The 14,642-nt window shown below is 45.3% G+C and overlaps 1 protein-coding gene across 4 annotated transcripts in view; it reads right to left on the reverse strand.

The window, feature by feature from the left end:
• The window catches only part of KIAA0825 (KIAA0825 ortholog), a 565,784-nt gene that overhangs the window by 459,074 nt on the left and 92,068 nt on the right, over positions 1–14,642 (reverse strand). For all 4 annotated transcript variants that reach the window (XM_077289188.1, XM_077289179.1, XM_077289208.1 and 1 more), the window contains exons 6-8: positions 7,206–7,288; positions 2,876–3,100; positions 2,226–2,482 (exon numbers count right to left, since the gene is read on the reverse strand). In XM_077289188.1, the coding sequence (XP_077145303.1) occupies positions 2,226–2,482; positions 2,876–3,100; positions 7,206–7,288 (565 nt within the window). The remainder of the gene's footprint in view (positions 1–2,225; positions 2,483–2,875; positions 3,101–7,205; positions 7,289–14,642) is intronic.

The raw sequence follows: 14,642 nt of genomic DNA on the forward strand, positions 1-14,642 counted from the left end.
TGATGCATACTGATTTTGGTTGCGTGAAGTGATAGAAGAACTGTTGATGAAGCCTATAGCGTGTTCATAGAAAAGAGAGGGCCAGACTACTCTTTTATGCCCACCTAAAAAATGGACCCTGTCAGTACGGAGGACAGAAGGACACAGTGACTCAGACTGCCCCACTATAGTGAATGGCCCCACCGGAGGAGCCATCCAAGTCTCTGTTTTAAGGGCTTCAGACAAAAGACACTAGTATATGGCTCAAACACAATATGAACCCGTCCTCAGAGGATCCATGATGTGCCAAAAAACCTTCCCCATCCAACGGTGTTAATTCACTCATGGTGTCTGTTATTCTTTTAATGTTTTTCACATACATAGAAAACTGGTAGTGGGATAATCACTGTTTTGGATTCATGTGTCACCAGTGTTTTATCTGGGACTTTCATGTATGGAATACAATGAATAAATTACAAATCTTCTATACTATCAATTACAATGTTAATTACGGACAGCACACAAACTGTATACTGACTCCATTCGTGTGCTGTACGTGTTTTTATGGACTCAGACTTGTATTGGCATTTTTAATCTGTGCTGCTGGAAAAAAAATAGACAAATCTAAGTGATATTTGCACAGACACACAGTCAGCGAAAAAACACAGACATGTGAAAATCACCTTAGATTATAATTAGTGATGAGCGAGTATACTCGTTGCTCGGGTTTTCCAGAGCATGCTCGGGTGGTCTCCGAGTATTTGTTAGTGTTCGGAGAATAAGTTTTCATCGCCTCAGCTGAATGATTTACAGCTACTAGCCAGCTTGATTACATGTGAGGATTCCCTAGCAATGCTTTCATTATCTGATGTGACCTCCTTGTGCAGCAAAAACTGCATCTAAACTTTTCTGCTAAATAAGTCATCTGCACATCAGAAACCTATTCGTCCCTATAAAAAAGCTTTAACTATGTTATATTGGTGGGTATTCTCCTATAAACTGCCCACTCTTTGTCCTTCCAAGACATTTGTATTGGACTTGGCTATTCCAAACCTTTATCTTTATTCTTCTTTAATAGTGATGAGCGAGTATACTCATTGCTCGGGCGGTCTCCGAGTATTTGTGACTGCTGCAGCAGAATGATTTACAGCTACTAGCCAGCCTGAGTACATGTGGGGTTGCCTGGTTTCTCGGAAATCCCCACATGTAATCAAGCTGTCTAGTAGCCGCAAATCATGCAGCTGTGGCAAGGAAAACTAAATCTCCGAGTAGTCACAGATACTCGGAGACCACCCGAGCGTGCTCAGTAAAACCCAAGCAACGAGTACACTAATTCATCACTAATTATAATAACTATGTGTTCTAGAACAATTCCTGATCTCCTCCTTTGTTCTTTTTGCAGAAAAATAACATTTCGCTGGGTGTTTTTATTTTATCCCATTACTCTGAATACTCCACGGTTTTAATACACTGGCCAAGGATAGTGTAGCACTGATGAGCATGACTCATCACAGATCACTTTTCCCATGTAGATTCACACTAAAACGTGTCTAGGAAGTTCACCGCGAGACACTGAGCAGCGGTATCAGACGCTGCTCAGTGTCTCTGCTGGATGACAGGCTGTATGGTCGCATTATGCAACTATGCAGCCTGCCAACTAGATGTAATAGAGCTAGACCCGTTGTGGGAAAAATCGTCGAAAAGGTGAAAAATATTGTTGTTTGTTATTTTAATTCTCTTGCAAGGGAAAATGGTGTTACTGGAATAGATGATGCAGTAATTATGGTTAAATAAACATTTGTTAAAAAAAAGTCTGTTATCTTTTCAATTAAAAGACTTTATTTTGTGTGTGTGTGTGTTTTTATACAATAGGATTATGGGATTAGTAATGGGGGCATCTTATAGTGTCTTGGACTATGCCTGTCATCTCTTTTGTAAGGGAATGAATGAATGGGGCTAAGGTGCAAAACAAGGAATATCCTATGATGAAAAGTGGTGCTTTCCATTGGTTTAAAAAAAATTACAGACATTTTGTGTGTTTTTAACTCATAAGAAAAGTCCTATGCGTGTAACTTTAACAAATCATCTACCAAAAGGAATTTTTGATCCTTAAACTGGTGCATGTCAGTTGAATGATATGTGCAAATTTCTGTGGTTTTTTTCATCAAAATAGTACAGTAAAAGCTATGAACCTTTCATCCCTTTAGAGGTAATATGAACACAGTGTAAGAAAAAGTCACCTTTACCTCTTACTCATCTGCTCATTATAGTGTGATGCATGATATAAGACGTGGATGGCAGAAGACAGGACAATAAGGGCAGTGCTGACAGGAGCGCTATCTGGCACTCGTGAACTCCATTCTTCCAGTCTGGTAAGGACTGAAGTTGCCGTTTTGATAAACGCATCCACAAAGTGACTCCTTATTTCATGTAGTGAATCAGACATGCATGCCAAAGCCAGCAGGAACAGCTTGTCATATTCTTCCATGATGTCGAAGCAAAACTGGGGATAAAATTATTGATTTAGTCATTACCATATTTAAGCTACAATCATGGCTACTATCAAGTCACAAAAGACAATGACTACAAAAAATCAGTTACAATTACTTCAAAACAGATGTGTCCCCAGATTTCACGATGCTGTATACACTATTAAATTAAATAGATCTTTTAGACCTGATGAGGCTAGTGTACCTACTTGGAAGTTTCATACTAGGATGGCTGTGCTATCCTGATTTTGAGAGGAGCATTTTAGGAGTTGGGAATTGACAAGTTATGAATAGATTGTGTAGTTTTTACCACATGAAGCAGCCCAAAAGAGAAAATCAATTCATGTGGGGTTTACTAATAATGCTTGTAGATATGTTCCAACTTGTAGATGTGTTCCAAATCTTACCTTAGCAACTTTTTTGGGCTTTTGGTTTTCTGAGATGGTTCCATAGTACTCATAATTCTTGGAAATGTGTACAAGGTCCATTTGGGACCTTCCTGTTTCAGAACGTTGTGCCTGACCACTCTGGAGAACACAAGTGGTTGCCATTTCCAGTTCACTCCTAATACTATTCATTAGGGGAACTGACAGTTGTTGAAGATTGTTCCTCCAACCAAATTTCAAGGAAGGCTAAAATACAAATTGTACAAAAAAAACAATATGAAAGTATGAACTCAAGGGACATAATCAGAATACATGAAGAGCACTGCCATCTTACTCTACAGCTAAATGGTCTTAGATTATGCATAAAGCTGCATGTATGTCTGTACCTCTCTACTATACAAAGAGGATCACTGTTAATTATATTCTTCATACCCTCTTGGTCTGGTGTATGGCCATCTTCTTCCCTACCCCAGCAGACTACTTAGATGGGGGATTAGCTCTTCTGGTCACTGTAAGTGAACGTGTTCAATCTCTGAATTAAGGGTGTCATCATTTTATGATTGGTGGGGGACCGACCTGCGGAACCCACTGATTCAGAGAAAGAAGTGGCTACAACGTATATTTAGCATACAAACGAGCTGCTCCAAACTAGGAACTCCCATTACTTCATTTTTCGCCCTGAAGAAACATCAGAAGAGGCGATGAGGTCACTTTCCCTAATGACGTCCTGTTTCAGTAGTAGTGAAGTGACCGTAGCTTCTCTCATGCCCAACCTGCATTTTCAGTCAACACAGTTACTGCCCAGCTACCTTGTTCACTGAAACGAGACGTCACCAGGAAAAAGTGATAAAAGCAGAGTGACTGATAGCTATGTCGCCTCATGATGACTCTTCGTTTTATAGTGGTGACAGAAGTCGACAACTTGGTTCAATGATTGGGGGAACAGGAACAGACGCAGGGTGACATGAGAGAAGCAGCAGTCACGTCTCCATCACCACTACTGAAACAAAACATCATCAGAGGACAGCAGCGACAGAAATTGTGTTAAGTGACCGCAGCGCCACTGAGGAATCCCAAGTACATACAGGGAAACTCAAACGGTCATCAGAAGTAAGAAAGAAAACACAGACAGAAAGTAATTATAAAGAAGGAACTGTGGGGAATTTTTAATTGAAGTACACTAGAAAAGTGGTTAGACTGACTGTTTTGGACAACCCCTTAAATACCCTTCTTATTTTCCCTGCATAGAGGTACTCCAATATACTAAAAAACCCGCCAATGCAAGGTATAATGAAAGAGAGGATCCAAAGCAAATCCGTGGAGTGCGCTGCACCCGCTCTAGATACAACTAGCTTTTCATGGATAGGGAATGGGTGTGCAGCTACGTACCTGTTACAGTGTTTCGGGGACAGGCCCCTTTTTCAAGCATAGTCCACAAATTTGCTTTGAATCTTCTCACAGGACTCACTGGTGATACCAGATTTTAAGTCTATTCTATGCAGCAAGTATTTGCCTTGTATCCATGCAAATATCCGTGAAATATTTTCTCCTGTACTTTCTTGTTGGAATGCTTACTAGAAGTAAATAAAAGAAGCTTAAAAACTAATCGAGACTTGTGTCCTTTTCATTATACCTTGCATATTTGTTATTTAGTGTATGATTTATGTGGTTTTTGGGAGCCATTTTGCCCACATTTTGCTGCACCACTATTGTGTCACTTTTCCACTGCTTGTTCCGAGGCATTCCCAGCCACCCAGCAGTGAACGCTGCTGGTCCATTTACTTGGATAATAATAATAATAATCTTTATTTATATAGCGCCAACATATTCCGCAGCGCTTTACAGTTTCAAGCACAACAGTCATAGGTAACAATGTTAACAATACAGTAATAAAGCAAAATAAGACAAAATAAGACGACCCTGCTCGTGAGAGCTTACAATCTACAATGAGGTGGGGAGATACAAAGCACAGGTGTGTATTTACAATGATGTATTTACAATGATGGTCCAGCCATCTTCAGGGGGTGGGGGGTAGATGGAGATAGTGAATGGGCTACACACACACAAACATAAAATGAGTTTGATTAGGGAACGTGATAGGCCGCTCTGAACAAATTAGTTTTGAGCGAGCGCCTAAAACTATGCAAGTTGTGGATGGTCCTAATATCTTGGGGTTGAGCATTCCAGAGGATTGGCGCAGCACGGGAGAAGTCTTGGAGTCGGGAGTGGGAGGTACGGATTAGTGCAGAGGTTAGTCGATCGTCGTTTGTAGAGCGTAGTGTTCGGCTAGGCCGATAGACAGAAATGAGGGAGGAGATGTAAGGGGGTGCCGCACTGTGGAGAGCTTTGTGGGTGAGAGCAAGTACTTTGAATTGTATCCTGTAATGCATGGGCAGCCAGTGTAACGACTGGCGAAGAGCGGACGCGTCCGAGTAACGATTAGCCAGATGGACGACCCTGGCTGCTGCATTAAGGATAGACTGGAGAGGGGAAAGTCGCGTGAGGGGGAGGCCAATTAGTAGAGCGTTACAGTAGTCCAGACGGGAGTGGATTAGGGCGACAGTGAGAGTTTTTGTTGTCTCCATGGTGAGGAAAGGGCGGATTCTAGAGATGTTCTTTAGGTGTAAGCGGCACGAGCGGGCAAGAGATTGTATGTGGGAGGTGAAGGAGAGATCGGAGTCAAACATAACACCCAGACAGCGTGCCTGCTGCCGGGGTGTTATTATGGTGCCACCCACGGAGAGGGAAATGTCAGATTTAGGGAGGTTAGTAGAAGGCGGAAGCAGAAGAAGTTCAGTTTTGGAGAGGTTGAGTTTCAGATAGAGAGCGGACATGATGTCAGAGACTGCGGACAGACAGTCAGTGGCGTTCTGTAGTACAGCGGGGGTAAGGTCAGGGGATGATGTGTATACTTGTGTGTCATCAGCATAAAGATGGTACTGAAAGCCAAATCTGCTGATGGTCTGTCCAATTGGGGCCGTGTAGAGGGAGAAGAGAAGGGGGCCAAGGACTGAACCCTGAGGTACCCCGACAGTGAGAGGAAGAGGAGATGAAGTGGAGCCGGAGAACAGAACACTGAAGGAGCGTTCAGAAAGATAGGAAGAGAACCAGGAGAGAGCAGTGTCCTTAATGCCTAGTGACTGGAGCCTAGAGAGTAGGAGCGGGTGGTCAACCGTGTCAAAAGCTGCAGAAAGATCGAGGAAAATGAGCAGAGAGTGGTCACCGTTACATTTTGCTGTCAGAAGGTCATTGGTCACCTTGATGAGTGCAGTTTCTGTCGAATGTAGGGGGCGGAACCCGGACTGTGAAGGGTCTAGGAGGGAATGAGTGGAGAGGTAACGGGTAAGGCGGGAGTAGACAAGGCGCTCCAGGAGTTTTGAGATGAAGGGGAGATTGGAGACCGGTCTGTAGTTGTTTGTGCAGGATGGGTCAAGGGCGGGTTTTTTTTAGTAATGGAGTAATGATAGAGTGTTTGAAGGAAGAGAGAAAAATACCAGAGGAAAGGGAAAGATTAAAAATTGTAGTTAGGTGAGTTGTGACGACTGGAGAGAGAGACTGGAGGAGGTGTGAGGGAATGGGGTCTGTGGTGCATGTAGTCGGACGAGAAGAGGAGCTTGGAGACTTCTTCTTCTGTGATGGGATCGAATGTGGAGAGTGAGCCAGGGGAGATGCAGGGAGGAATGGGAGTCATTGCACTTGGTGTCTGGGAGCGGATTTCCTGCCGGACTTGGATGAGGTCGCACTGCAACAGTGAAGAAGACACAGTGCTGAACCTCGTCACCATCATTCTCAGTATCAGGGACCGATTCAGATTTCGGACCAGACTCAATATTAACATCCACTTTCACTACATCTGTTCAGAAAGGCTCTTTAACACACCAAGTGTAATGTATGCGAGAAACAAGCCCAATTCTCTTATTAGAACCTTGAGTCTATTTAGTTTATATGGACCAATCCTATGGGGCTAATTCACCTACAAATTACAGCTAAAAGAGCCTATAATTGTGAGATCATTTTTTTATGGCCTATGGTTTGCCACTAAATCTTCAAGTTGGCTACGGACATGTAATCTAGTTCTTCATTTACATGGGTAGGAACACTCCTTAACAATTATGGGTCCATGTAAACATGACAGATTACCCAGCAAACTAGAAAACCGCTCATTTGTAGGACGATCATATAGATTATGCCGATAAAAAAGAATCATTACTGTCAAAACCAAAAGACACAATGAGCATATTAGCGATGTGTGAACAAGATGGTAAACAAGAACCAATGGACACGTATATAGTCAATTGGAGCTGCAATAATGCCCCAAAAACTACATCATAACAGGCTCCAATAATCATACCATTTCATTCATTAGCAAGGAACTTTCATCCAGGATAACGTTTTCTCTCATGTTATCATCATTGGCATCCATTCTCCGACTCCCTAAACACAAAAAAGGAGCATTGCTGATTTGGGAATTTTACAATTGTGGTAGTTATATAGAATATATTCAATATTTAGTACATTTTTATCTGGTATTTGATACTGTGGTATACCATGTTGTCGCATTTTGTGGTTTTTTGTATATGGTAAGTCCTGTGCTTCATGAAAGTCTGATTAGAAATACACTTTATCCCTTTATATTTTTATTTTTAAGCACAATATATTGTCCCTATCACAAGATTGACATCTCTAGATGTGTTAAAATTTCAGTAATAAGCTGCTCCAATAAAATTACTGCTAAAAATAAGTTATAGAGGATTCAGCAATCACGTGTTCCTACAGACCCTTATTCTACCAGGCTTCTGATCACACCTACTATGGCAGCTTACACAAATAGAAAACTTCTAATCCCTTATCAAATCCTTAGTGAAAATTTAAGATGCTGGCAGGCAAGAAGTACCTGGATTTTTATCTCTCCAAGCAGTATGAGATTATTCTCAAAATTCATTTGTAGGACAAAGATACAGAGACCTTTCTGTCTTGACAATGTGAAAGCAGCAATAACACTTTTTTCCCCTTTTTCTTATCATTAGAGGTTATCTCTTGGGAAGCAATTGCCTTCTTAACAGATTCTTTTAATCCAACCTCAGTAGAGACCTTTATTAAGTTTTTAAAGAACACTGAAAGCTCTAAACAGGCAATATGACTGCCATCATTCTATATTCTCTGTTCATTTGTGATGACTTTTTACAATAGGAAAATGTTACCACTGATAAAAGGGCAGAAAGAGCAAGGCTGCCTCTGCCTATCCCATGGTACCTCTTGGGAAAAATCTTTCTATTATAACAATTCCTTTCACCTAAGGAAGATTAGGAAAAGCAGGTTCTACTTAAAACATCCTGCCTACATTTTTTGTTATAAACCAAGATAAAGGTGAACATTCGTCTTTACTTTAGTATTTAGAACAATGCAATACAATAATGAATATAAAATCCATTGTTCACATTTATACAGATCAGAAAAGTAAAACTATTCTTCATTATCGCATTTGACATTTTATATCTTTTCCCTGTATAGTTCTCAAAAAGGATTTGATGCCTAATAAAAAAATTCAATATAGAACATACGAGAAAACTAGTTAAATTCTATTCTGATCTCACATCACAACACACGTTCTCAATCCAATTAATGATTTTTATCACAAGATCAAAATGTAGAAAATTGCAGAGTTCCTAAATGGATCATCTAATTCTATGCACAAACAAAACTTTATCATTGGATAAGGGAGAAAATCTGTCAAGATTAATTCAAGGGAAAATTTGCAAAAAGCAACCACACAAATTCCAGCTTACATCTTGTGGGCTCCTGTAATTATCAAAGCATCATCCCCATTGGTTACTTATTGGTACTCCCTTCATTTCCCATAGTTTTCATTAACACTTATTTCAGTGGTGTCCTGTCATTTTTTTTAATGCCCGTACGTACCAGATACCACCAATATCCCACTAAGGTCAGGTTCAGATAAACATTGTTATGTTAGGGCTAGAGGAACGCACCAAATTAATATATAGATTTTATTATGATGATGCGTTCGCAGCCTGGGGTCCACCGTGCAGGAGAACCTGCTGCTAGCAAATAGCGGAACTAAATGGCGGTGTTAGCTAACTCTGTTACTTCACAGAGCAGCCGTGAACTCAAAGCACTGCGCCCTGTTAGACTCCACAGAGGCACAGGCTAACTGCCTAAACAAGAGCAGTCAGTGGCCATGCATGCACACGAAACTCCTCCCCGGAGGTGCCAGCATTCTCAGGGCTTATTTCGGCCAGGTCCCTGAAAACCCAAGCATACAAACTCCTCGCCGGAGGTGCCAGCATTCTAGGGGCTTATTTCAGCCGGGTCCCTGAACACACTCATACAAGACCACACTGGCGCAAAGTACATAAATAAAGAGCAATTCACATGTAAAGCGCCATGGAATAAATGGCGCTATAACAATAAATAATAATAATACTACTGGCCATGCGAGCCTTAAATAGTTGCAGCACGAACAGGACCTTCCTGGAAGGACCAATGAGAGGCTGCCACAGAGGGTGAGCACCTACAGGACCTTAGCTGCAGTGTCTGATCATGTGACCCTCAATCTCTACTGAGAGATCTTACTCTGGGCATGCTCAGAGCGAGAAAAGCAGGACTTAGTCCCAGAAGCGTCTGCTCGCCGCTGCCCGGCACTGACTTCAATGGCAGAAGCAGGAAAAGCAGCAGTAACTCTCTGTACAGAGTCAGACTCAGCAAGACGCTGGGACCGATGTCTCCACTGAGCAGACTCCACTGCGGCAGGAGAAGAATGGGAGACCGCAGCGGAGATGGCACGAGATTCCCCCTGTGCAGAGATGGGAACTCGACACCTAACATTACCCCCCCTCCGAGGGCCCCCCCCTCCTTGGACCTCGCTACGCTCGAAGGCAGCAATGAGCTGCGGAGCCCGAATGCGCTCAGCAGGCTCCCAGGACCTATCCTCAGGACCGTAACCCTTCCAGTCCACCAAATAAAAATTTTTGCCACGAACCACCTTGCACCCCAAAATAGCGTTCACCTCGTAATCGTCCGTAGACGAACCCGATGTCCCGGCAGATGACTCGGAAAACCGGGACATGTATACAGGTTTCAAGAGGGACACATGAAGGGTGTCGGTGATACCCAGGCGTGGCGGAAGGGCTAAACAATAGACCACAGGGTTAACCTGTTTGAGGACCTTGAAAGGACCCAAGTAGCGAGGTGCAAACTTAGTGGACTCTACACGCAGCCTGATGTTACGGGCGGAGAGCCACACTAAGTCGCCAGGAGCAAAGGTCGGAGCGGGGCGCCAATGTGCATCGGCGGAGGACCTCATTCTCTCCTTGGAGGCCTGAATGGCATTCTGAGTGTGGTCCCAAATATCCCGTGCTTCCACAGCCCAGTCTGCCACCCTGGAGTTGGCAGAAGACGCGGGCATAGGCACAGGTACCCGCGGATGCTGACCATAGTTGAGGAGGAATGGGGTTTGTCCAGTGGAGTCGGCTACCACATTGTTCAGCGCAAACTCTGCCCACGGTAGCAAGGATGCCCAGTCATCCTGCCTGGCTGAGACAAAATGTCGCAGATATGTGACCAAGGTCTGATTGGTCCTCTCTACCAATCCATTCATCTCGGGATGATATGCGGAAGAGAGATTTAACTCAATGCTGAGAAGACGACAAAGCTCTCTCCAGAACCGAGACGCAAACTGGGGACCCCGGTCACTGACAATTTTGTCTGGCATACCATGTAGGCGGAAGATGTGCTTTATGAACAACGCTGTCAAGGCCCGTGCCGAAGGTAACCGTGGAAGAGGCAGCAAATGCAACATTTTGGAAAAATGATCAGTGATAACCCAAATGATGGTACAGCCCCGAGACTTGGGCAAACCCACCACAAAGTCCATCCCGACCATCTCCCAGGGCCTGTCTGCCACCGCCAATGGATAGAGTAACCCAGCTGGCCGTTGTCGAGGAGACTTATTTTTGGCGCAGGAGACACACACCTGAATATAATCCCTGACATCACGGACCATATGTGGCCACCAGTACATCCTCGCCAACAGCTCAGATGTCCTTTTTGTCCCAAAATATCCACCCACCCTGGACGAATGAGCCCACGAGAGAACCTCCGGTCGCAAACTAATGGGTACAAAAGTCTTGCCCGGAGGCACAGACTCTAGCGAAACCGGAGCTACGGTTCTCAGACTCTCAGTGGGGACAATAAGCCAAGGCTCCTCTTCCTCCTCCACAGATGACACAACGGAGCGAGAGAGAGCGTCGGCACGAATGTTCTTCTCCCCCGAAAGAAAATGGAGGGTGAAATGGAACCGGGAGAAGAACAAGGACCATCTAGCCTGGCGAGAATTTAACCGCTGGGCTGTCTGCAGGTACACCAAATTTTTATGGTCTGTGAAGACTTGGAAAGGAAAACGAGCTCCCTCCAAGAGATGTCTCCACTCCGAGAAAGCCAACTTCATGGCCAGCAACTCCCTGTCCCCGATGGAATAATTCCTCTCTGCTGGTGAGAAGGTCTTAGAAAAGAAGAAGCAAGGATGCTTCCGACCCTGAGCATCTTTTTGGAAGAGGACTGCTCCAGCACCAACAGATGAGGCTTCCACCTCCATGATAAATGGTTTGTCTACATCGGGGCGATGTAGGATGGGAACGCTAGCGAAGTGTGACTTTATGGAATTAAAGGCCTTGGAGACCTCCTCAGACCACAATTTGGGATTTGCTCCCTTCTTGGTAAGGGCAACCAAGGGAGTTACCAAAGTTGAGAAGTGTGGAATGAACTGTCGATAGTAGTTAATGAACCCCATAAAGTGCTGCACCGCCTTAAGAGAATGGGGTTCCTCCCAGTCCATCACAGCCTGTAGCTTGGCAGGATCCATAGCCAAACCCTGGGCAGAGATGATATAACCAAGGAATGGCAAGGACTCCTGCTCAAACACGCACTTCTCCAACTTGGCGTAGAGGGAGTTTGCCCGTAAGAGGTCAAAGATTTTGCGAACATCTCTCCGATGGGAGTCAATATCTGGAGAGTAGATGAGAATATCATCCAGATAGACTACGACCGAGGTGGTGAGCATATCCGGAAAGATGTCGTTCACAAAGTCTTGGAAAACGGCTGGGGCATTACAGAGCCCGAAGGGCATCACCAGATACTCATAGTGCCCATCCCTGGTGTTAAAAGCAGTCTTCCATTCGTCCCCCTCATGGATGCGGATCAGGTTGTAAGCACCCCGCAGATCTAATTTTGTAAATACCCTTGCTCCCCGTAGCCTATCAAAAAGCTCAGATATCAGGGGTAATGGGTACTTGTTCTTAACGGTGATGGCGTTAAGACCCCAGTAATCTATACATGGACACAGTTCTCCATTCTTCTTCTGAACAAAGAAGAACCCAGCCCCAGCAGGCGACATTGACTTCCTGATGAACCCTCTTGCCAGATTCTCTTGGATGTACTGAGACATAGCCTCCGTCTCCGGGAGAGATAACGGATAAACTCGACCCCGGGGAATCTCAGCACCAGGCAAGAGGTCAATAGGACAGTCATAGGGGCGGTGAGGCGGAAGGGTCTCCGCCGCCTTTTTGGAGAACACGTACGCATGAGACCAGTATTGCTTTGGGAGAGAGGATAGATCTGCGGGTACCTCTGTAGTAGCAACCTGAACGCACTCCCTTTGACACCTACCCTCACAAGACTCACCCCATCCCAAAATTCTGCCTGAGGACCACTCGATATGTGGAGAGTGGTACGGTAACCAAGGTATCCCCAACAGGACCTCATCAATTCCCTCAGGTATGACGAGCAGAGATATTGTCTCCTGATGGGATGGCGACATGGACAGAGTAAAAGGAATGGTCTGGTGAGTTATCTGTGAGGGCAGTGTCGACCTATTCACCACTCGTACCGTGACTGGTTGCGCTAGCATAACCAGGGGTATTGCATGATGTTGGGTGAAGGCGGAAGACATAAAATTGCCCTCCGCCCAAGAATCCACGCAGAACTCTACTGAGTGGGAAGATGAGCCAATAATAATTGTCCCCTTAAAGGACAATTTTGAGGCAAACATCGCCGTATCTAGTGTACCTCCACCGACTACCACTAGAGACTGACGTCTCCTCGACTGCTGGGAACATCTGGTGGCAAGATGTCCAGACTGCTGGCAAACATGACAGACCTTGGGTGCCCAAGCGGTCCGGGACTTAGAACCCGCTCGAGACACCTCCCTGGACTCATGTGACCCAGGAACCTGGACCGGAGATTCCAGAGGTTTGGTGAAGGTGGGAGCCAGCCGAAACCTCCGCCTACACTGGGCTCGCTCTAACCTCCGCTCGTTAAAACGGAGGTCAATACGGGTAGAGACAGTTATTAACTCCTCCAGTGTGGCTGGAATCTCCCTAGTGGCCAGAGCGTCCTTAACGTGATCAGCCAGCCCCCTCCAAAATATGGGGATAAGGGCTTTATCCGACCACTCCAGCTCTGAAGCTAAAGTTCGGAAACGGATGGCAAGTTGGCTGACCAAGGACTCACCCTGAGTTAATGCCAGCAGTTGGAGCGCCATATCATGGGTGACTTGAGGTCCTAGGAAGACCTGTTTCAGAGTGCTCAGAAACAACGGAGCACTCTGCACCACACGATCGTCACGCTCCCACAGCGGCTTAGCTCATTCCAACGCCCAGTCCGACAAAAGGGACACAATAAATCCCACCTTAGCCCGCTCTGTGGGAAAACGTGCAGCCAGTAGCTCGAGGTGAATAGAGCACTGACTCACAAATCCCCTACAAGATCTGCTTTCTCCAGAAAATTTTTCTGGCAGCGGGAGGCGCGAAAATGTCGGAACAGGGGTGGCAGTGGACAAGGTTGCTGCAGCCATGCTAGCAGCCTGTACAGCAACTGCGGAAATATCCACAGCTGAGGTTGAGCTCTCGAGAGCCGCCAACCTACCCTCCAGCTGCTGGATATACCGCAAAGATTGCTGTATGTCCGCCATTTACTAGCCAGACCCTGGCGCTAGTATTAAGTTATGTTAGGGCTAGCGGAACACACCAAATGAATATATAGATTTTATTATGATAGATGCGTTCGCAGCCCGGGGTCCACCGTGCAGGAGAACCTGCTGCTAGCAAATAGCGGAACTAAATGGTGGTGTTAGCTAACTGTTACTTCACAGAGCAGCCGTGAACTCAAAGCGCTGCACCCTGTTAGACTCCACAGAGGCACAGGCTAACTGCCTAAACAAGAGCAGTCAGTGGTCATGCATGCACACAAAACTTCTCGCCGGAGGTGCCAGCATTCTAGGGGCTTATTTCGGCCAGGTCCCTGAATACCCAAGCATACAAACTCATCGCCGGAGGTGCCAGCATTCTAGGGGCTTATTTCAGCCGGGTCCCTGAACACACTCATACAAGACCACACTGGCGCAAAGTACATAAATAAAGAGCAATACTAGCGCATGGCCGTGTGGCCATACGAGCCTTAAATAGTTGCAGCACGAACAGGACCTTCCTGGAAGGACCAATGAGAGGCTGCCACAGAGCGTGAGCACCTACAGGACCTTAGCTGCAGTGTCTGATCATGTGACCCTCGATCTCCACTGAGAGATCTTACTCTGGGCATGCTCAGAACGAGAAAAGCAGGACTTAGTCCCAGAAGCATCTGCTCGCCGCTGCCCAGCACTGACTTCAATGGCAGAAGCAGGAAAAGCAGCAGTAACTCTCTGTACAGAGTCAGACTGAGCGAGACGCTGGGACCGACGTCTCCGCTGAGCAGACTCCACTGCGGCAGGAGAAGA

Source organism: Ranitomeya variabilis, chromosome 1, assembly GCF_051348905.1.
Source record: "Ranitomeya variabilis isolate aRanVar5 chromosome 1, aRanVar5.hap1, whole genome shotgun sequence".
NCBI lineage: Eukaryota > Metazoa > Chordata > Amphibia > Anura > Dendrobatidae > Ranitomeya > Ranitomeya variabilis.